Raw genomic sequence first — 24,847 nt, forward strand, 5'->3', positions numbered from 1 at the left:
ACCGGCAGTACTATAATTTATAGTTCTATTGGACCATACGATACACCAACCAATTTCCAACAAGCTGGAAAACTCACGAGCAGAGGAATCCAATAAAGGTGGTCAAGGTCATCCCACCCTAGCAGCGAACATCCCATTCAGAAAATATAGGTCAAATTGCGATAAAAAAATGCATTCTTCTTGCAGAAAGTTTATTTCATTTAAGTGTATTCGTTACTATGTACATGTGGATCAGAAATGAGAATGAGAGAAAAATACCAACTCTGTCCGAGGAGGTAGTAAACTGTATTAAAAAATACAAAGGAAGAATATAAAAGCACACGAATAATAAAATTAACAGAAAACGAGTAGGTAGCATCCCATGGATTCAAGTACATTATGGAGAAGCAACAGTCGTGAAGCAACATCCTATGGAGGATTAATATTAGCATGATACCAAATCACAAATGATAAAAGAGAATTACCAAAGATGGAACAAGACAAATTGTAATGAAAAGGTGAAGGAGAAACAAATATGCTTAGGCGAGAGAGAAAGAGAGAGTGAGAGAGAAGACAGGGGAGAAGTCAAGAGAGAATTGCAAACTTCTAACACAATCTCGCCACCAAACTTCAAGAAAGATCACACACGACTGAAAGGTAAATTCACTGTGACAAATAGTCATCGATCGCACATGTTTCCCTGTGTGTTAGATGATACTTCATGGTAGCAAACATCGTTGGTTTTCATATGGGTCTTACTATAATATTACTGTAGAGTTTGGTTACATTGTCAGATCATGTTAGGTTTGGCTCAGAGACTATTCTACTGACAGGTTTACATATTTTAACCCATATTTTCTAAATAGCGAGTTTATACAAATAGAATAGAACGTTTACATTTGCAGCAGCTGTGACCAATGTTGGATTCCTGTACTCATAAGCTTTCTCGTGTTGTATTACACGACCCAATAGACGTAGGCCTAAATACTCCAGTGCAGCCAAATCGACCATGCACGTAACTGTATACTTGAGCGGTGTACGTGTATAAATTTAGTGCGTAAGAAAGAATTATGCCCATAGGTACGTGACTATCTGTGACATAGCTACGAGCATAGGCAACATGTTTGCCACGTCGCTTAATTTACCTTTATATTAACTAGAAATAAAAGATAAGAACTAGGTTTGGATTCGGTTAGGTTGGCAACAAATATCGACGCATGCGCAATCAGGCACGTACATTATAGGCAAAATTCACTGTAGTGGTAATACACGATTAGGAAACTGAGAATTTCGATACGCCAACTAGTAGCAGAAAATTGAACTACCGAGAATAGATCGAGAATCTGTCACCTATATAATGACCAATATTTAAAGGGACACGTTGTAAAGAACGTGCTTTAAATTCGTTTTAATGCCTGCGAATTGATCAGTATAACAACAGTCGTGTAATTATTTATGTAATTATAAGAAGTTACATAATGAAACTTCTTCTAGAAAGAAATGAAAATAATATATATTGTTGTGTGTACAGTTGTATGTAAAAATGACGCTGTCCGTTTTTATCATTTTCTTCGGCGAACCGAAAATCTACTACCTACGAAAAAATAAATAAGTCAAGAGGAAATTATTGACCGCTTCAGTGCATGGGTTAAAATTATAACAATGAACAAAAGTGTATCATTATCTATAAGAATATGCTCATTATACTTTACAAAAAGAAGATTTTGTTCCATCAAGTAAGTATTATTGCAATCATAAATAGAATTGGACATAAAATTCATGAATTTTAAGAAGTCGTGTAGGAAATTTATTTAAATTTTTCCTTCTAAATAGTCGCATACGTCGTTTAAAGAACACTACAATTCCATCAGTTAGTCTCCAAGCTCTTCGATTAACACAGAACTTAGTATATTAACAAAGATTACTTGAAAAGAAAAAAAGACTACTTCATAGAATATTAAACAAGTTTGAAATTGTTAAAAGCTATTGAGTGTTTGAAATATAAATAAACCAGCTAATTGACTAGACTACTTTCAGTAGTTTGCAATCTCACCACCAGAGGGTTAAAATCTAAGTCACCCCTCTACTAAGTCTCTCAATATAAGTTCTAACATTTTCATGTCACTTGTACAGTTCAAATACTTGTGTAATATTAAAATATACACACTCATGTATATTTGTGCAGTAAATTTGTACATGTATATCGCTCAAATATGCAGTTATGTACGTGTGTAGCCGGTTTAATACTATTCAGGTATAGTTGTGTTGTGTGAAAACTATATGGCCATCAGGTATAGTTGTGCAGTAAATTCGTACACGTGCACCGCTCAAATGTGCAGTTACATGTACAACCGGCTTAAAGTACACCTGTGCACACACGAATTGTACAAGTATAGATGTTTAAACATATTTCTATTTCTCAATGAAAATACTTATGCAATATCATCATACACACGCTCGTGTATACTTGTGAAATTTTGTATATGTATACTAGTATATAAAGTATATAGTTACGTGTGTAACCGGCTTAACACTGTTCAGGTATACTTGTGTCGTGTGTCTGCTATATGGCCATCAGTTATTACATAAGAAAATTTCTAATTAACGTTACGTAACACATAGAATAGAAACAAACAAGTATTGATCGGATATCGTTTTAGAAAAATGAAATACCACAATAACTTTAATTATACTACTTCTATTTACAACATATTTATACTCAATATTATAACCAAAATGTTAAATAGAATAACTCTTCATCTTAACAAAATTTTAGGTTAGGACTGTATATATGTACCACGTTCAGTGAGTACACTCAAAAAGTAATATAAATATAAATTGTGTATCTGAAGACATAATAAAAGTTTGTAACTGCCAGTTTATTAGAAAGATTATTATTTCGATTTGAATAAGGGAACGTCTTTAAAATTCTGCGGAACATTAAAGTAGTAAATGCTGCGTATCTTTCAGTAATGGAAAACATTTGTTTATGCCCAGAATCTTTAATTTAAAAGTCAAAGCGCCTCGCAGGCTGAAAGAAACAATTTTATGCAAATATGAGGAAGAGGCAAAAAGTGCCAGAATTTACATTTTCATTTATTGGGTATTAAACCTCGCAAACGATTTAAATACCACTTTTAAATGCAAACGCACAGCGTTCTTTTTGTCACAGCAGTTTTTTAAACCATTACTGGTTTAATCTACCATAATTTCTGGTTTAATCTATTATAACGATTAATGATTCAGAATCGTAGGGAATTAATACTATTAACGATATTCGCAAATATATAATTAATAGAAAATACTTTTCGCCAGTAAATAAAACTGCACGATTTTCTATACCTATTTCAACATCATGGATTTGTATAATTGTCATGCAAAAAGCAAATCTTCATTTAATTTCAAACGTCGATGACACTCGAATGAAAATTTAGCAAGTTCTCGTTGATGAAGTGCAATAACTGAAAGTCTCGGTTTACGATCGAAAGAAAGATTAAAAAAGAAAAAAAAATACGAGAGGATGAATCGGAAATTAAATTGGACTCACCAAATGTATCTAATAGATTTCATCTTGAGTGCCGTCGAGTTCTCCTTGCACTTGTAAGCCAACACTTGCTTCACGCTGCTCACGTCGACTGTGGGAAACCTCGATGTCACGTAGGCTTTAAAATTTCAATGAAAAATGTATTTTCATCAGGTGTGGAAAATTAGATACTGCGATTCTACTGATCATCACTGGATTCAACCAATATTTCATTCATTCCTCCATTCGTTTTACTTTATGCCCTTCGTGGACAGAATTGCCACTCCAAAAGTAGGACGTCTACGTTCACTTGGAACCTGGGACCATAACAGTTATAATCGAAATGAAACAAATTGCATATATAAGAATCAGCAGATTATTTCAACTGATTTTGCTTACGAACAACCGTTATAAACGATCACAATGTTTTTGGTTACCGATAATCATTAACAAGGAGAGAATTTTTTCTTTTTTTGCTTATCGATAACTATTATCGATGAGAGATTCCTTTTTGGCTACTTGGCATACCGAGCGAGCAATTAACTGAAGTGAATATATCTGTTCTACCCGTTTAACGAGCTCAGAAAGTTGCATGTAAAAAACGAATAGAGAATCTACTTTGAATGCCTTTAGGCTAGATACTAGATATCATTAATGTTAACAACTGACGATGTCGAAGAGAACATTCCGTTGCTGATGACAGTTACCGGTAACCAAAAAGAAATGTCACGTCATCGATAGAGGTTATCGGTAACTGAAAAAAATTCCGTCACGAATAATAGTCAATGGTAACAAAAATAAAGAAGAACTATGTTACGGATAATGGTTATCGACAACTAAAAACAATTTTCTTATATAATATAACGATTACGTGCAACCAAAACGAAATAGTCATAATAACAGTTATCGGTAACCAAAAATATTCTGTCGTCGATAATAGTTACCAGTAAACAAAAAGAATTCCGTCACAAATATTAGTTACTGGTTACTAAATAAGGACTATCTTACGGATAATGGTTATCGACAGCCAAAAACAATTTTCTTATGTATAATGATTATGGGTAACCAAAAAAAATTGTCACAATAACGATTATCGGTAACCAAAAAAATTCTGTCGCCGATAGTGGTTATCGGTAACCAATAATAATTTGGTTATTCATAACGATTATTCATAACCAAAATCAGTTAAAATTATCTATTAGCTCTTATACTGCAACTTTTAGTCGTCTTGATTATAACTGTTAGGATTCCTGGTTCCTTGTTATTGTATACTTTAATTTCTGCGTTGAGGTGTTTAAAACACTGCTCTGATTTATTTATTAAAGAGCAGAAAATGGCGAACAAAGATGCGCTGTTGATTTATTAAATTTGCTCAATGGATATGACTAATTGACAACAGATGATAATTTTCTTTTTTAAATCTCGTAAATTCTTCGTAAATCTTCAATTTGTCTAGATTTTATTCTCACGAATAATGAAACCAGCTAATTATCGTTCTTTTCGATATAAAGAAACTATACTGTTTACTATACTGTTGAGAAACCAATCTCCTCTTGTGGCTAACCTTAAGCTTAACCTTACAGTTAATTACAAGCTCTCGAGTACTCGAGCAGCTGTAATTTAGGATATATACAACAACTAAGCAAGTGCAATTTCCTTAAATAATTATGAAAAGATACTACTGTTATCCGAATAATTCCTCATTTGATCAGTTATAGCTTTCCATTAATTCGAATACTGGAGTTTCCACTGTACATAGACGGTGCTCATGGATATGATATACCGGGTGTCCTGGTATTGGTGGTACAATCAGCGAGAAGGTGATTTTACGTGAAAAAGCGAATTGAAAATGCGGAATAAAATTGTTTTGTTTCATACGACACTTCGGTTTCGAGAAGATCGATCCTGAAAGTTTGTCAAGTGTAGTCGAACTCGATTAATTTCGAGCGGGACAGAAACGAATAATTGACAGCAAGTTATCCAACTGAAAGTAGGTCAAAAATGTAAGAAAAAACTTTCCCATAGAAAGTTTCGTTTCCGAAAAAATAAAATTTGAAAATTGATCAAATACGTGCATACCGGACAAACTCTATTTCTTTGAAAACGATGTTTTAAATGAACAAATATTTTCGCAAGTAGAATAATCTCCTGCTGGTGGTTTTCTCGTATCTAATCGGTGCACTATCAAAATTTACATATAGCAATCAAAGTTTCACAGTCAATTTTGTCGGGAACGAAGCGCCAAACGTAAAAAAATGTATTCTATATTCTAGACATCTTTTCATGTACATCCCTCTGCTCCTCGATTGTACTATCAGTACCGGGACACCCGGTATATATTCTGCGAATCGATTTTTACTGCATCTCATAACTACAAAACGAAAAGCTCAAAAATCTGATATAATACAGTTAATATGATATAATATGAGAATAACACACATATATATATATTAACTATTATATTATATATATTATATAATTTTTTTATTATGTGACATTATTATTTAAATTGTGCTATACCTTAATATCATGTCATATTATTACTTTATCGTATCGTTATTTATACTATATCATATCCATACATATTATATAATATCAATATTATCAATAATATTTTAATATCTAAAATGTAAATTTTATAAATATTAAATATATATAATATAATATTATAAGTAATATTATAAATATAATATTATATTATATCACATTTATATATATTACATAATATCAATATTAGTAATAATATATTAATATTTAGAATATAAATTTTATAAATATTAAATATATATTATATATAATATATTATTATAAACATAATATTATATTAATATATCGATATTATTATATTTATTATATTATTAATATAATATAATATTATATCATAATATTCATACATTATATTATTATTATTATATCGTATAGTTATTTATATTATATGATATATATAATGTATATAGTATAATATTTATAATATAATATATAATATAATTATATTATAAATATAATATTATATATAGATATATAATGTAAACAACGATACGATATAATAATAATAATATGATATAATATCAAATTATAGCACAATTTAAATAATAATGTTTAATAATGATAATATGTTTAATAACATGAAATAATGTTTCTCCAAAAAAGGACAGATCATACTTATTGTAAAAGTAACAAATGATAATTGAATAATTATTAAACAAAAATATACACAGGACGTGCTGCATAACGTGATTAATCGACTAAGGGGCTATTTTATGAGCAAAAGCAACTTGGAAACATAGAATAAAATTCTTTGTCCCAGTCTTGGTGTTTAAGAAAATCGAGTTTGAAAATTTATCAAGCATGCTTGAACATACATAGCTAAATCTGGACTGGACAGGAACAAATAATCGACAGAAAGTTATTCTACACGTGAGAATAAGTAAGAAATAGAGGGCAAAATATTTTCCCCAAGACGATTTGTTCTCGAGAAAAATGAGTGCGATAATTTATCATACGCGCGTAGTAGGCCAATTCTTGACTAAACACGTCTAAACCCTATTTTCTTGAAAACCAGGTTAAAATCGTACCGTAAATGGAAAAATTTTATTCCACATTTTTAACTTACCTACGCGTATAGAATAACCTCTTTTCGATTATTTACTTACGCCTAATTAAATTAGCCAAGTTTAAGTATACTTGATAAATTTTCAAATTCAGTTTTTCTGGAAAACAACGCTTCGAATAAAAAAGTATATTGCACAGATATTTCGTCCGAAGACAGAAATTTCATCATTGTCTCTTAATAAACTAGAAATTAGATTCGCATTGTCAACGCATACGTCAACGATATTATTTATAGACTAACTGTATTTTGTTCAGAGATATAGAAAACGTTCGTACAAGAATCTTCCGCTGTACATTTTATAATTCCAATCAAATCCGATAATTAAATCCCGTGTACCTATTCTTTGTGAGCATAACGAATTAAAAAACATAAAATTGCCTTATCGGATATGTTTGTGATTTCAACTATTAAAACAGAGAAGCATTTATCTCGCAATATTTCTGTTGTTTCTGAAATGATGGATTTATTTATAACATTTTTAATGACAGCTGAAATTTTGCTTCTTTTAAGAGCGCACGAATTTGTTATCGCTGTCTATTTATAACGTAACAGTAGTTATTTGTAAAATATTAAAATTCAATTTCAAGAAGATGATCATTAGAAAAAGAAACTACATTCATTTTATAATCCCTCTATAATTCAAGAAACTCTTAAATTAAAGATACATCCTACTTGGATCATTCCCTATATCCGAGTTTTTAATAGCAGTGAGAAGTCTAGCAATGCTATTGTCAATGCTTGTAATACTAAAGTATCCACAATTAATACAATTTTTCCAATTCTGCAACTATACACACAACAAATACTGCAAGGAATAAGTATTAAAGGAAGAAACTAATGAACATAATGGTCAGCATATCCTCGTTAACAAAAACATTTCAATTTTACAAAATATAATCATTTTGAAATTATACCGGTGGAAAAGTAGTAAATATTTGTCTTGTTTAATTTCTTACTCGTCTTGGAACTTTGATAAAACAATACGCAAGTAGTTGGTTAATGAATCAACTGACGAGGTTTTCTCTCTATTTCACTTAAGCCTAGTTCATACTGACAGGCAATTGTCTGTAACACACCCATGAACTCAAAAACACGTTCATAGACGCGTCTACGTTCCACGTGCTTCGAAATTACCGATTAGTACTATAATCCACCGCATGGTGTGCATGAGTCGCATTAGTGTGTTTCTATATAGTGTATTTCACCTAACCTCACCATCTTAAATATCTTGTTTATTTTTTACAGTAGAAAGAAATACCAGAGAAAGAGAATATTCGGTTGGAAGGCGTAAACACGGTGATGGACAAAAAATTTTTCTCATGATAATTTTTTTATTCCGAGATTGCAAGGTCGTCGAAGTATTTCTACACGAGATTACATATTTCCATCACAGCAGTCTTATATCTCATAAAAAGACAAATTCAATGATTTGAAATATGTTGACCTTCGAGTAACCTTCAATGGGAAAATCATGAAATGTTTGCTATTAATTTCAATACCAATATTTTCAATGCCAATGATTTCGGGGACGGTAAATGAAAGAATCTCAATTTCATTGCAACAGTGTAATTATTCCTGTAAGCCGTGTAATTATTCCTGGTGCTTATAAACGACGTTCGTATTCTTCTTTTATCGTTTGAAGTATGTTTACAAGCATCATATCAACGCGATTATTGCTTTACAATCAGTAGCTTATCTATCATGTAGAGTATAGTACAGAGATACTTGAAAATGTAGAGAAATCATTCATTTGTCGTCTCCAAAAGTGTGTTGGAATTTATGGTGCACATTTTGAGCACCTTCTGAAATAAATATTCTACACTGAAACATACAAATCTTATCTTAACCCTCTCTCCATACAAACATGATTTTCTCATTGAAGGCCGCATAAAGGTCAACATATTGCACATTGTTGAATTTCTTTTTTTATGAGCTATAAGACTGTCGTAATGAACGTATGTAGTCCCGTTTAAAGATACTTCGATGACTTTGAAATCGTGAAAAAAGTGGCCTTGAGAAAATTTTCTGCCTACCACCACATTTGCCCCTTCGAATCCATTGTTCTTTTCTTCTGATATTTTTGCCTAGCATAAAAAATAAGCCAGATATTTAGGATGGTCAAGTTAAGTGAAATAGGTCTACTAGTGTAGGTCTACTTGACGTTGCGTCTTCCTTACACCTGGCAACTCTGTAACAGTGTTGCTAGACGGTTCCCTTAATTTAACGATAACATGACGTCACCAACCCCATTGCCACGTCGCTTGCATTACGTGACATGAATTTCGTCTTACGTTTCCCGCGTTCCGCCTACGAAATTATCCTACCATCTGCATTTGTCTACAGTATGCGTCACGACGTCACTAGTTCATCAACTATACTACTTTCCCCACCACCGGAGGAACTTTTCCCTTACATCCCTCAATCTGGTAACGTTACTCTGCAGTTGTGTACACTTTCCGTCATTGTCTGCATGATATCGTCAGATAATGCATTACAATGTACACACTACATACATTTTGCTATGGATTTTCCGTGAAAAACGTATGCGGATTGACTGCGATCGCATGTCTGTGAACGATTGGCCAGTCAGCTAATTCATTGGGTTGCTGCAACTAATTGGATAAAATTGTTGCATAAAATTGTTCATAACTTGGGAGATAAACTTCAAACAACATTTTTGTATCTAAATCTTTTTATCTTTTTAATGTCTAGGATCGACCCTGCACATATCTCCTACATATTTTGAAACATCCAGTATAGTTAATTTTTGTTTCATAAATATAGCTAGCATATTCATGTACAGAACATTTTATTATAGAAAGACTGAACTTGGGATACGATTTCTTTTTCTTTTTCTTTTTTTTTTCAAATAATCCATAGTAGATTCTTGTAATTTGTCATGTAGGACATCCAGAAAATTGCTTCAGCTGCTAAAGGTAACGTGTGGGTGCTAATTCCATTGAATTAACATTATTATAAGAATATACAGGACGCAATGAAATGAAATTGTAACAATAACTTAGTGTCTATATTTTTAATAATTTTAGTCATTTATTCTATCTTGAAGTACCTCCAATCAGAATATGTCGTGTTGTGCGTATATAAGAATTGCAAGAACGATTCTACCGTTATTTGAGACGCAGTACAAATTCCACTTTACAATGCAGTGCAAGATGCTATTGCAAAATAACAATTTACAATTTTCTCAATGTTATTATTCTCATTATTATATATTAAATATTATAATATAATATTCTCATTATTATTACAGTTTACAATTCTATCTGTGCAAAATCTTTTTTACTTCGGTAATACGGGACAATTTTTTCATCGACAGAACTTTTTTTCATTGGTAACACTTTACAACGATAGTTGGAAACCAGATGGTGCCAATTCAAGTGAATATATGTATAGAGTACGTCGAATTTTATTCTTTCACTATTTTTTTCTCAATTATAGAACTGACATGCACCGCATTGTTCCGATGAGAAACGTGTAGCATTTCTGTTCACAAAAGATTTGCAATTTGTCAAAATGCTTGTGTAATCGTTGTACGTTACAAAGTATCAGATGGCGTTATGGAAAGGCAAAAGAACGACTGACGAAATATGGTAGTTGCACACTATAGGAAATGCGAAACCTTCGTTTAGTACGTGTACAGGGTGTCCTAGTAATTCTATGTAAAAATATCAGTCGAAAAATTATTAATTCGATCATATAATGGTCTTTACTATTGCGATTGAAAAAACTGAGAAAATTTTAGGAAAATGAAACTAAGTTTATACTTTTAACATTATAAGAACCTGAGGTTTTGTGTATCTAAAGAGATTTGGCTGGTTCATATCGATCCAGACGTTACATATTTCTCCTCAAGCAATTTTTATCCACATATATGCAAATATATGCAAAATATAATGCATATATAATAAATATAATAAAACTATAAAAGAAAAATAATAATTACCATATGGACCGTTTATTTTGAAAGTGGTGTAAGACCATTTTCTTTTATTTTGATACCTCAAAAATAACAGTTGTCCTTAACACTTTTATGAATCGTCAACCAAAAGGAAATATTATTTTTCTCTCCCTTTCTCATTTTTCCCTCTAATACATAATGGCTATGGGCAACCAAAAAGAAGTTCTCTCATCTATGATGGTGTCGGTAACCAAACAAATTTTGATCTATAACGGTTATTCGTAACCAAAGTCAGTCAAACTCTACTAATCTACTACTAATCTAATCTACTAATCGTTACACAGCAACTTTTAGTCATTTTGGTTGTAGCTGTTAGGACAATAGTCCATGTTAATTACTAACCAAATATTGAAATATACATTCAAATACATATTGAAATATACATTGAGATACACATATTGAAATATATATTCAATTATATGTACTGAAATATATATTGAAATATACACATTGAAATATATATTCAAATATACATATTGAGATATACATTCAAATAGATATTCAAACATACATATTGGAATATATATTGAAATGCACATATTAAAATATACATTCAGTTATATACACTGAAATATACACTCAAATATACATATTGAAATATATACCCAAATATACATATTGGAATATATATTGAAATGCACATATTGAAATATATATTGAAGTACACATATTAAAATATACATTCAGTTATATACACTGAAATATATACTCAAATATACATATTGAAATATATACCCAAATATACATATTGAAACGTATATTCAAATAGATATTGAAATATGCATATTGTACAATTATATATATATATGTATGTATAACATTGAATAGCAATATATGAAATTGAAATCTTTTTTAACATTACCATATTGCCAGAACTTTTTCTTCCATTATTTCATGTTGGAAGAAAATTCGTATACATATTCTAATATCTGATTTTACTGCTGAATCTTTTATAATATTTTAAATATTTAGGCACTGCTTAAAATCAAGCTATTTAAGAATAAAGGAGAAAACAAGCCTTAACGTTACACCGTTTCGTTCGCTTATTTCGATATTTATACAGTTCGGGAGAAAATAGATTGACGTACGGCAACTAGATTTTTCTAAGAAGAGTTGTTTTATAGACTGAAATTCCAATTCCTGAACGAACTATTTTCAGTCCAAGTAAATGTTTAGACATCGTCGAGAGTAGTCACCGCTCTATTCTCGGATATCCTGTGTTTATAATAGTTCTTGATACACGCATTTTACGTTCCTTTTCCTATGTGTTGTTTTGTTCCAATAGATTCAATTGTTTCGCGAAATTTTATCGAAATTCAAATTCCCCAATTTCCTCTTTTTCTTCCTCTAATTCGTTTTACTCCTTAAAACGTTTCTTCGGTTTATGCTCATGACCTCACGTGCGTATTACGTATGATCAAAAATAATATTTCTATTAGCATATACATATCTTTTATGACCAGATTCGTTATCATTCTTGAGTTAATAAGCTCGGAAATTTCACTCATTAAGTGTTAGCAATTTTCCAACGAACAAATTTAAATTTAGTTTCATTGTTTCAAATAACACGATACGCTGTGGTTTATGAAAATATTCCAACATTTTCCATAGAACTCTTTTATGAATATATTATGTGCATTATATGAAACTTTTTGAAATTTCATTAGCTCTATATTGTTTTTTTTTTTTTAATCTAAATGTAGTAACGTTTGAAAGCAATCAAAGAATGTATACAGAAATTACAAGACAAATATGCACTTGCAATTAGTAGAAAATCAGTATACAGCGTGAATAGTAGTCTTAAACGTAACAATTAGTGGCAAAGATCATCTCTTATTAATACAGCGAGATATATTGGATTGGCAAATAAGTGATTGCGTATTTTATCAATACCACCTAATGACAAAATCTGCAATCACTTAGTTGCCAACCCAATAGTAACTTAGTAATATTTTCACATTTATTCGTGCAAATTTTTTTATTCTCGATAACGTTTCTGTTCGGTTTATGAGTATTGGAATTCTGATTTGTTGGATATGCACATGAATATATAGTGTGATACAGCATGATGCGCAAGAAAAACACATTAGCTGCGTTAAGTGCTCGTAAAGTGCCTATAATTCCAACGTAATCAAACATTTTGCCATTTCGTTTGAAAATATGGTACTTTTCAAGACTCGATTTCAATTTAACGTCTTTGTACCGTCATCCAATAACACATCAATTCCAGCTGAAATCAGCGAAATATCTTATCATTTAACAATTAGTCACGCTGTTATTTTACATTACAAAATCTCAATAGGCACGTGCAATGAAATTCTCAAGAGTTAAATCGTTTGCTTTCTATTTCTGTTTTTCATCTCGCAGACTTTATACCCTCTAATCTCTTCTTTATTATCTAACATTTTTCGCAACACGAAATCGCACGATAAAGTTGTTACGCAACCTTTGGAAAACTTTGTAAGTCTATTTTAATCCGAAATTGAAATATTTCAACATCCACTTGCCAGCACGAAACGTACATAGATTTTTGTTTCTGAAAATTTTATATTAGTCTGCTTATAATATGATAGCGTTGTTGCGATTATATTATGGATATTCTGGTAATATTATGGTGCCATTTTTAATTAGCCTATTCAAGACTGTGCCATTCAGAATTGCGTACTGTTTACGTAAAAGTACTGCCACCGGAGGAAATGTATTATTCCACAAGATGATGATCTTACTGCTGAACTGAAATTTGTTCTTTTAATGATAATAAATGATAATAAATCGACTCTTATTTCAGACACTGGGGCCCTTTTCAATCCTCAAGTAAATGCTGTTTAATGAAAAATAACAGTGATATTGGATAGACAAAATTTGAGGGTAGTTTAAACGTCCTAGAATATTTTTTGGCAAAAGAAAGGTTAACAAACAACGTTTGTTCTTTAAAAAAATCTTTTTACCTGCAAGTTTGGAAGAAAGATATTTTTATGAAAAGTTATGCGGTAACTTCTTTATGCTTCCCTCGCTAAACATCTACGATGATGCTTTCGAGATGTGGTGCTCTAGGGGAAAAAGTAGTTTCCTAGTGCATGCTTCAAAGAAGATATTTATTTGACATGTCGAAGAAAAGCAGTTTTCGAATAAGAAAACCGAGACAATTATATGAAAAAGTCAAGTCAAAGCTACAAACATTCTGTATTTTATTTATAGATAGGTAGATTTATATATTTTAAAAGTAAATAAGAAAGATTTGAAAAGAGTTCCTCCACAGTGAATGCACAAGAATCTGTATGGAAAATTTGCACATAAATAAAATATGTTCGATCTGAGCAAAGAATACGCTTTTGTCACACCTGGATCAACATGACCCATTACTAACTGTGGAGAGTTGCCACGACATTCAGTACGCGACTGACGAGAGTTTTAGCGGTATAATCGTCAGAGATTATAAGAAACACTTCAAACTAATAATACTGTGCACATAATGCAATTATAAGCGAATATCTTGAAGATATCTCTTTCTAAAGTAAAACTGTAGGTCACCAGGACCCATAACGACAACCGAGAATTAAACTCTATCCGAACATGAACCCAATATCGAAGGAAGTCGAAAATAAAACAATTTCAAAATTAAATTTATCTGTCTAAATCTGCACAAGAAAAATTGCGAAAGAAAGAGATAGATTGTTAGTCAGTCTGTAGTCCAAAAAAGAAAAAAAAATTGTTGTTGAGTGCGAACAAACTCATTAACGTTACAAGAAAGAAGATTATGTCTTAAATATATTTAATTTGACGAAGACGGAGACATGGACTGTCTCCATGGCGAAAAATTTATCAAACAAGAGTACGGAAAAGCCGATTAGCAAATAGACAGCTTTAAAACAGTAAGATGGCAAGAATTACATATGAGATGGAAAGAGATAAGAACCTGTGCTGTCTGTGTATAAGAAATAATATGGAAGGAAAATGCAGAATATACATCCTGCATCAGCAAACATGATAGAAGCAGAGCAAGGAAAATTCTATGGCCCAGAATGAAAGTGAATTAGAAATAACAAGATTAAGTTGGCGGCTTCGCTTTCGAGAGAAACGCGTTTGAAGATCCGCTGAATGACACGTGATTAGCCTCACGGATTTCATCACAGACTGCTATTGTAACTTCCTCTGCTTTTTAGGCCACAGTCCTCGCTTATTTGGCTTATTCGCTGTCAATACTTAATTATTAATTAATTCTTCGAGCTTGGTGATGAACACAACGAACGTAATAAATAAAATTTGGTCTGTTGTTTTAATTGAGACATTGAGAGGGGGAGAGAGTCCGTGTCATGGTAGAGATTGTCTCGACAATCTGTTAGCATTCTACCAATATGCGAGGGAACGTTTCAACTGAAACAATAAAGCGAGTTCGATTAAAATTGAAATGGACTATTCTTCTGGCACGCGTTTATAACGTAATTTCCTTACTCTCAAGTTTCGCCTTATTTTTAACCATATCACTCCTCTCGTTCTGCTTGTGCCACGAATTACGATCCATCTTGCATAAGAAGCTTCCATTCGAAAAGCTGAATCTTCTCAAACGATTCGTACAATGTGCAATCTTTGCATTATTACGTAGAAACAGAAAAGCCTTTGTACGTAGTTCGGCAACGCTGTCGATTTCCTCGCAAATGCTTTGTGAGTCCGTTGTGATCAAAAACAGTAGACAGAATAATGGCCAATTGAATAGTTAAACAGAATTAACATTTGAAAAACAGATAAGCTACAGAAATACAGAGGTTATTCGTGTCCTGACATTATGAAGAAATATAATTACTTACGTGAATGATTACACTGTTTAAAACAAATAGAGAATCATCGTTATGAACGAGATGTTTTACTGATGCAATAAACTTGACTGGTGCAGTCAGACGAACACAAACGAGCAACTCCCGTAAGCTTAGTAGAAATTGACACGTTATTCGTACGATGCTGTAATAAAGATTTACTTTATGATAAACGTTAAAAAAAATATACAAAGTATAAAAAAATTATAAGTTACGACTATTATGGTTAGATTTTATGGATATAGATCCTATACGAGATCGAATAACGAGATAACAACGCATTAGGTCCTTAGCTTACTACGTAAGTCAAACTGGAGTTCGTGATAAATATAAAGATAAATAAATGATGAACATAACGGTGGTAAATTTACTATAGAAATAATAATAATAATTTTTAACATCGTTTGTATTTGTTTTGAAAATCGGATTGCCACTGGCGCGATTGATATGGCCCGAACATGACACCATGAGTGCCGCTCGTCACATTACATATACAGTATCTCAATAAAAACATAGTGCAGAGAAGAGAAGATGGCTGGTGAGGCAGAGCATATGGGCGAGAATAGTACTTTGTCCGCTCTATCTCGCTCCACCTTTGGAAGCATGCTCTCTATTCACAGAAGCGCCAATTCAAGGGACGTTACGAGACATTCGTAATGTTAAAACGCATACGAACAGTTACACGATCTACATCTGTCGAAGTTTACGATCGTGCAATAGCGATGACGGTCGTGGAACACTGTTTAGATTTCACGACACGCCTTGACAGCGTCTGTACAGTCAGTGTAAAAAATATTCATATAAAAATATTCATTCAAATATTCATACTTAACTTTAACAAAATTATTGCAGAACATCGTTTAGTAACAAAAAAAACAAAAACAAAATGAGAGTAAGGGATATGTATGTATTCTTACAAGTCCTCAGAATATTTTTCAAAAAAGAAAAATGTGCGATACATGTTCCAATTGTGAAGATATTAATAAATATGTAGCGTAATAGATATTCGTAAAGTTACCGCTTCGTAGAATAAAATGTACGTAGATATTTGAACAGATGATCTGTATCAAAATGCAGAAAAAAGTGGGTTTGTAAAACAATTTCATCGTGATGCAAAATAAAAATTTAAAGCATAATGCTACTAATACGCGAGAGCGTGGATCTTGTTTGATGTTTGGAAACGCTTGAAACCATCTCCACGACCCGCAGATATAAACGTTATTGAAAATATAGGGGATCATCTAAGACGATAAATATCGATTCACCGTATTTCATAGAGAAATTATTTAAAGAGAACTATTTTAGAAGAATGGAAAAATATTTCGAGGGGAGTACTCGTCAATTTGGAAAAGCTGTAATAAAATTAAAAGAAAACTCCTTAAGTATTGAAATAATTAAATCTAGTGATTCCCTGTTTTAGATATTAAGTAAGATTTATTCATTTTTTAGACGTTTGTTAACATAGATATCCCATAGTTGTTTATGAAAATTATTCTGCAGACTAATAAGAATATATACATATTCATATAGAAAACTTTGTTCGTGAATGATGTTCTACAATATTTTTGTTGAAATTAATTACGAATACTTTTTACACTGGCTGTATGTAGTTAGAAATGTACGTCGTCGTGGTAGTTACGCTATGTTAATGGTTATAACTTTAATTCCAGTCAATATCTTATCGTTTGTAGCCTACTTGGTTTTGTGTTTTGTTTACTATTTCCATCGCTTAATGACAAATCACTTACCTGCTACCTGAATCATTTATTTCAAGAGGATGACTCGATGATTCGATAACACCGATTACGATAATCTTTAGATATGTTGTTAAGCTTATCATTCGGAACAGCTTTCAGCTACACATGTAACCACCGCTCAGCCTATTCGGATATTCACAAAAATCTTCAATTCCATTTAGTTTCCATTACACTTCACACCCTACCATATGAGTGACCGTATTTTTACATAGCTCAATCTAAACTTAACTCATTGCTGTTAATCGTCCTTAATACAAATAAAAAAAGATAAATTAATAGGTTATAAGTTTGGTTAGATTAATATTTGCCAAACTAAATGTACAAAGTAATTCAGATGTCCCATAGGTGGCTGCACTGCACGATGCGACGGAGGGATGGCTGCACGTGTATTGAGAACGAGGTTACAATAAAGTGAGTCTTATGAGAGACACTCTTTCTTGGAAGAGACTAAGATTGGAAATATTAAATTATTACCAAACAGAGTATTTCTTGGTCTGTTAAGAAAATATCTTTATACGTTTTTGCGTTTTTCTGTATGTATAATAAAAGTCAAACCAAATAAAACAATACCAAACTAAAGCCGAGCAGCGGTAACGTATATAAGGAAAAGTTGTTCAGAGTGATGATCTTGACAACATATTATATAACCCAACCTAAATTTAACTCATTGATGCTAATCACTCTTAGTATAATGAAAGAAAAATATAATAATATAATAATGAAAGATATACTAATGGGTTATAGATTAGATTAGATAGGTATCAACTAAATTAGATTGAAGCCACGCGATGGTAACATATATGAGGAAAAAGTTGTTCAGAATTATAATCTTGACAATATATTTCAAGGTCATCCGTATCATACGTGAGTTGCCTCTTTATAAATAATTACGGACAGAAATAATAGCAACTCATGAGATAAATTTCAAAGATAGTGTCCCTAACCTCGCCTTTTTCTGCTTTCAAATTTATGTAGCTGATCAATGTGGCTCCTAAACGATTCAAGCTGATAGTTGCGCACAACAACAAAGTTCGTACGTTTCACGAATTTTTGTTTTTATAGACAGTTTTATGGTGTGAGAAAGGATGGCTCTATGGTCCATTAAAATCACTGACACCATTTTCACGGACCATAATTCACAGAGATACCAGATTTCAGCTTTAACTGATTGGCAGTATTAGCACGAAGAAATAAGAGAGAACTTTTTACTTAAGCATGTAGGTGTATTGCAGCAAATAATTGATAGCCGGCTGCTTTGTGACGTTCAGATTAAGAATACTAGCCCAAAGCTAACACAGACCATAAATTTCGTATTGACTTGCATTAAAACTACACTCGTGCTTACCGTACATTAATGAAAATCAAACCAAAATTTATTTGTCTGTTAGCCACCAGCTTCTGCTCTGTCTTGACTTTCAGTTAGCGTTTTCAATCCGGCAGCCACAAGGCAGCCAGCCGTCAATTTCTTGCAGCGATAAAACTACATGCATAAGTAACAATCGTCTCTTATTGTTATATTTTTCCATGTTAATATTGTCGGTCAATTCCAGCAGGTCTGGTGTCGGTGAATTGTGATCCGCGAAGACAGCGTCGGTGATTTCAATGGAACCTGACCTGTGTAACTATAATCAATGAGATCTATATTTCTTGTTCTTGTACAATACGTATGATCATAATCTTGTTCGAGAACATACCAACCTAATAAATCCAGCAATGGTCAAGAGTAGTTTGTATAATATATACATTAAGAAAAAGTAGCTGCTACTTACATATAATAGCCTGTACTTTGGCCTTATCTAGCGCAGGTTTCACTGGTCTCTCAGTGGCAGTTCCAGCTCGGCTCCATCGTTGTCCTGTGACCGAGCAGGTGGCCAACTCGGTGGGGCTGAACAAAATTGCAGCCAGACCACGGGTCAATTTTCTGTAATCGCTCCATTTCACAGCCCTTAGTTGTTCCTCACACACTGCTATTCCCTCTCCCAAGTGCACCTGCCGAACACATGTTTGTCAAAGTTTAAAAGAAAAAGAAAGCCAACATGTTTATGCAAATTTCTAATCCAGGAAAATAGGTAGAAAAATAATACATATAGTAACATATATATTACAGGTGCTTGAGTTTTGCGCGTGAGTCAAAAATGCATGTAGGTGTTGCGAATCACAGATGCTGATCTAAAAAAGAATGATGCTTTTGTATTAAAACGAGGAAGAAATTAAAACATATCTTAAGGAAGAGAAAGTTTCAAAGGAACGTAATAGAATTTTCAGATACAGATAAATATAGTGAGTAGCAAAATACAGTGTCCTCTAAGTTAATTTAGCGACAGTGAAATATTCCACCTAGAAAAGCTGTTCAAAGTTCAAATTTTCAATCTCGTTTAAAAAAAGGAAACAGTATTAATATTATTCCAGTGAAATGGTATGATGCCTATTCCCGTGACCTTGAGCTCCATACGAAGGCAGGAAACCGTATGACAAGTATTCGCTTTCTTCTTAAACATGTTTTTTTCAAGATTCAATGGAATTTGTATATTTTTAATGTATGTATATAATACACTAATATGGACACTATGTTTCAGGAGATAATTACATTTGTATAAATAATTAATTTATATTATGTGTCAGGTTCTATCAGACAGTGAGAAACTATAAAATATAGTACTCATCGAAACTTTTTGTGAAAAAATTATTTACCATTGCAGTATATTAAAGTCTTTTCATACTCTCTTCTTTCTTTTTAGTTTTCTGCCTTCCTGAAGTGCTGAAGTGAATAACTAATAAATAATATAATAGAAAGTTAATCTACTAGTGTTAAATACGAATTCTTTAAGAAAAGGGAGGAAGGAATAATTTTGAGCCAACGTCATACCTATTTTGATCCTTGAAAGATGTGAAGATAAATAGAGCATTAATTAGGTCTGTCTTGTTTAATAAATTAACATCTTAATGGGATGTGAAGGTTACGCTACCTCAAAGTGATAACCGATATCCTCACCCAGAGAACACTGTATTAATCCTTTCGCTATGGAAGCTTGCCTACGAAATTATAATGGATCTGGCACAAATGTTCAATTAATTAAAGCGTGCTGAATTAATCAGAACGTTTTATATAATCGAATGACCGTTTCACATTAATCACACGATTATTAACTTTTATAATCTTCTTGCAACGACTAAAAATAAATTTTTGTACAGAAAGTGTAATTCAAAAATTCCTTAACTTCGATATCAAAATACGTAATTAATTCATGTTTAATTACTCGACCAAATTTCGACGGAAATAATCAATTTGATCGCTGAGTGAATCGGTTGAAAACAGATTCGTTTGTTAGTTATACATTTTCATAATATTGATTTAACATTTAATTTACAGTTTATTTAAATACCACCAAACTTTTCTTCGCTCTATCTATTAAAAGGCGTAGCTACTATCGCTCGAAAGTATTCCACATAATTTAACTACAACATTACACGCAGTTGGCAGAGATTTCGTCTCGAGTACGGCAAAGCTACCTATATTCAAATTATTTAATAAGAAGAACAAAGGGTTCTAATATTGGGTTCACGAAATTTTCAAATGACAGACAATCACGTGTTTGATATTCCGTCTGCTGTTGCGGTTCGTGTAAAAATTATATGTTGTTTATTTATAATTTTATCGTAAATTATTTCATAAAATGGTAAATTATTCGTTTGGCAAATTAACAGTAAGAATTGTACCAGTGTCTATATATACTTGTACAAACGATTATTCCTATTACTCGAATAATTCTGCGGTCATTATTCGAATAGATGTATGAAACAATTGATCACGGATAATTACTTCACTGACAAAATACTCCACTACTATGAATTAATTCCGATAGTCTTGGATAAATATTTATTTGAAACAATTCGAATAATGAATGAACAATTCGCCCGACTCGGTAACTGTAGAATTAATAATTTAATTTAAAACGTAACTGGAGAATTAATAAAGTTGTACTGTTATCAGCAACCTACCAAACTATCCAGATATTTCCGAGCGATAGTGTACAGAAGAATTTCCGGTTTAACCGTTTGCTGGCCAACTCCGCCGTAGCGGAAGTGTTAAAGGTAACAATAAATAGAAAACTAAGGAGAAAATAAACACGTATTGAGTGAAGGAATAAATATGTAAGTGCAAGAACCATGGCCCAACGAGAACAAGCACAAACAGTAAATAATGTACAGTAAATAAATACAGAGTAAACAACTGTGAAAGTAGATAAATTGCTGTGAACGATAAGAACGTAAGAAGATATAAAGTCTGCACAGTTAGATCAATAAGTGTGCAGACGACTATGAAAATGGTGTAAAATTGAATAAAGTGGAATTTTTCATTTGTTCTACGTTACATGAATCTACGGTGCAGTAATACGCAGCAAGGTTTTGCATGACAAATATTTCACTCGATTCGCTTCCGACGTCATCGGCGCAGATGCGGACGCAAGAAGTTGAAGAAAATTAGTATTTCAAAGTGTTAGAGGATGCAAAGACACGAACGCGAGACTCGAGCAACTTGAATCAATAAATTATTACAGCTCTTTAAGACAAGCGGATGAGAAAAGAATGTGGAGGACAGGGAACTGCCTTTAATTAAGAATGATAAAAAAGAAAATAATTTCTGGAATAATTTGGAGTAAAACAGCCCCAGGGCGTATGATATTAACAATTAGCAAGCGCAGAAAAAGATTCAGTGAAAATAAACAGGAGCAAAGCGAAGGAGGAAAACGACACGGTAATTTGCACGTATATTATGCTAGCCAGATTATGCGCTAATTAGATATTCTTCTTGACGCTGCATTAATGTAGGTAAATTAATTCCTTTACGTCGCATATGTGACGACAACGTTTTCATAAAAAAACTAGTTGAATTATTTCAGAAAAGGGATACTCTTAAGTGAACAAATTACGTTAAGAATATTCGCAAATCAGGTAACAGGTTGGCTTTTCTGGTTAACAGGTTTAGAAGAAAGACAGTCGTTTAAACGGAAGGGAATGTCTTTGAAAATTTTATGAAAATACACAGCGTGTTCAGTTTATCTCGAAAGATGTAATTGATAAAGACATGAAAAAAACTTTTCAAACGAATATTCCACGATATCGAGGAGAATATACTATATAGTCTTGTATATTTGACCTTGTAGTGACCTTGAATCTCTCTGCGAAAGACACGTTAAAATTGTCCAATGGATAGCTTTATCTTTTAGTACGTTTTCTTGTAACTGGTATTCAGACGTTTTCGAAACATTATAGACTCGTGTCTTTTGCACCAGGTTTCAAGGTCGAATACAAGAGAGTTGTCGATGTCCTGCAACTTTCGTCTGGAACATCTTGCTGTACAATTTATATTTTTCGGAATATTTCAGGACAATTATTATTCGAAGATATTATTATATAATTTATGTAAATATTTCTATATATATTTAATACATTTCTGTATAATTAATAATATCTAATATATAGGATTATATAAATTATTCGGAGATAAACCGGACACGCTGTATGTAACTTTACCCAATACGTAATAATCTTGGCAAATAATTAATAAAACCGACAGTGCAAGATATTTTGTAGAAAAGAAAAGACAAGCATATTCGCGTTTCAATTTCACTTAAAAATCTGTTGATGAACGCGGTCGATCGTTGTGTTCGAAAGTGTACGAAAGTTTTCGAGAGGCAAGTTAAATGAGGAAATTCGCGTGATTTATCGTTAACCCTTTGAGTGCTGTGGGCGCATATAGGTGTCTGACGAAAGCTATCGGCGTGGACTAAGGACTTATATATGCGTTTTCTGTAAGTGCCCGGCATGGGCTAAGGACGCATGTATGGGTTTTTCCATTTTTCCGAACACCTACGCGGAAGTAATACTATTGCGTTTGTGTGAAATAAATATAAATGCATTCCTTACAGCAGTAAACAAATGCCAATAGTGGCTCGTTATTGTTGAAGTGGTCACCACTTGTAAGAAAACTCTACATCTGGTTTTTTTAGTTTTCCCAAGCACTGAATTTTTCACACACAACTAAATTATTAACTTGTGTTATATTTACTAAATTTAGTTTTCTAGTTTATTGTGTTCTAGTTTATTACCCAAATTCTAGTTAACTGTAAATTTCAATGTTTATAATAAATAATTAAAAGTAACTAAAAAATAACGCTCTTGAATCATTTAATCTCGTGCAAAAGAATTACCATAACTTACTACGATTTGCGCTTTGAATAGTCAATCAACAGAATTCAGTCTAACGAAAAAGTATTCCGTCCACAGCGATCGTCAGCGCTAGACGCGCGCCGTCCGTATGGACGGCATAGGCCGCGAGTATTCAGCACTCAAAGGGTTTAAATGGGTTTTCCAGTGTTCAACGGAAATTTACCGTGGAATTTATTTTCTTTTTAGCGTGGTTACCATTTTTCTATCGAAATACGTATGTATGTATTATATAAGTTAGCAACTAAGTTGCCAACCAATAAATGAACACGTGCTGAGTGCACGTAAGTGAAACATGTCAGTGATAGGCGCAACATCGCCTCTCTATGAGACGACGTAAGTAGTGTCGTTATACGAAAACACATGCTCGAACACATGAACTAGGACTCTTCCAGATAAAAGAATGAATACTTCTCTAAAAACGAAATCTCCAATATTCCATATCTTTAATTTATTTTATTAATTTCCATAGGTCATTTGAAATTACTGCAGTCGTATAAAAAGTCTGGGCTGAGACTGGGTTGAATGAATGATGCGAGCTTAAATGAAATGAACGAGGAGAAAAAATATAAGAACAATGGAAATTTACCACGCCGTCGGAAGAGGACTCCTCGAAACCACGGAAAGCAGGCATCGCAGCAGGAGGTGTAGTTCTCATATCCAAGGGTAACCATTCACTCCTCGATGGCGAATTACCCTGTACAGACGGGGATCCATGTTTTCCACCCCTTGTTCCAAGCCGCGGCCTGCCGCGGCGTACCCTTCGACCTGAACAAGTATTTTCATATAGCGTTTCTCAAATGTTATGTTCTCTCAATATAGATATACATATATATATATATATATAAGATCCAATAAAATTTCTTTATTTCGAACCTATGAATTTCTTATTTTAGCAAACGCTGTTATAGAGTACATTACAGATTCGGGCAAGATTTCTTTGAAACGAAGATAGAA

The 24,847-nt window shown here is 32.5% G+C and overlaps 1 protein-coding gene and 2 long non-coding RNA genes across 11 annotated transcripts in view; 1 reads left to right on the forward strand and 2 right to left on the reverse strand.

Annotated features, from left to right (window-relative positions):
* Window positions 1-24,847, reverse strand: part of LOC100651778 (zinc finger and BTB domain-containing protein 12) — a 107,388-nt gene that overhangs the window by 21,548 nt on the left and 60,993 nt on the right. The window contains exons 9-12 of one of the 2 annotated variants that reach the window (XM_048413712.1): window positions 24,480-24,658; window positions 19,432-19,651; window positions 3,527-3,641; window positions 1,422-3,010 (exon numbers count right to left, since the gene is read on the reverse strand). In XM_048413712.1, the coding sequence (XP_048269669.1) occupies window positions 2,920-3,010; window positions 3,527-3,641; window positions 19,432-19,651; window positions 24,480-24,658 (605 nt within the window). In that variant the 3' untranslated portion in view covers window positions 1,422-2,919. Of the gene's footprint in view, window positions 1-1,421; window positions 3,011-3,526; window positions 3,642-19,431; window positions 19,652-24,479; window positions 24,659-24,847 lie in introns of those variants that run through there. The other variant, XM_020867373.2, reaches the window with a different exon arrangement.
* On the forward strand, window positions 1,353-24,765 carry LOC125386690. Of its 3 annotated transcripts, XR_007227057.1 has the most exons (5): window positions 1,353-1,436; window positions 1,511-1,715; window positions 19,770-21,930; window positions 22,053-22,418; window positions 24,363-24,765. It is a non-coding gene; the product is annotated as an uncharacterized LOC125386690 (long non-coding RNA). The 3 variants fall into 3 exon arrangements; XR_007227058.1 differs by lacking the exons at window positions 1,353-1,436; window positions 1,511-1,715 and having other exon boundaries at window positions 19,645-21,278; window positions 21,452-21,930; XR_007227056.1 differs by lacking the exons at window positions 1,353-1,436; window positions 1,511-1,715 and having other exon boundaries at window positions 19,645-21,930.
* Window positions 3,649-17,982, reverse strand: LOC100652096. 6 transcript variants are annotated; one of them, XR_007227046.1, is made up of 3 exons: window positions 17,654-17,982; window positions 15,900-16,050; window positions 3,649-3,819 (listed from the first exon to the last, which is right to left on the reverse strand). It is a non-coding gene; the product is annotated as an uncharacterized LOC100652096 (long non-coding RNA). The 6 variants fall into 6 exon arrangements; XR_007227047.1 differs by lacking the exons at window positions 3,649-3,819; window positions 17,654-17,982 and adding exons at window positions 11,086-15,468; window positions 16,204-16,736 and having other exon boundaries at window positions 15,547-16,050; XR_002308558.2 differs by lacking the exons at window positions 3,649-3,819; window positions 17,654-17,982 and adding exons at window positions 11,086-15,468; window positions 16,124-16,205 and having other exon boundaries at window positions 15,547-16,050.

This window comes from Bombus terrestris, chromosome 17, assembly GCF_910591885.1.
Source record: "Bombus terrestris chromosome 17, iyBomTerr1.2, whole genome shotgun sequence".
In the NCBI taxonomy this organism is placed as follows: Eukaryota; Metazoa; Arthropoda; class Insecta; order Hymenoptera; family Apidae; genus Bombus; species Bombus terrestris.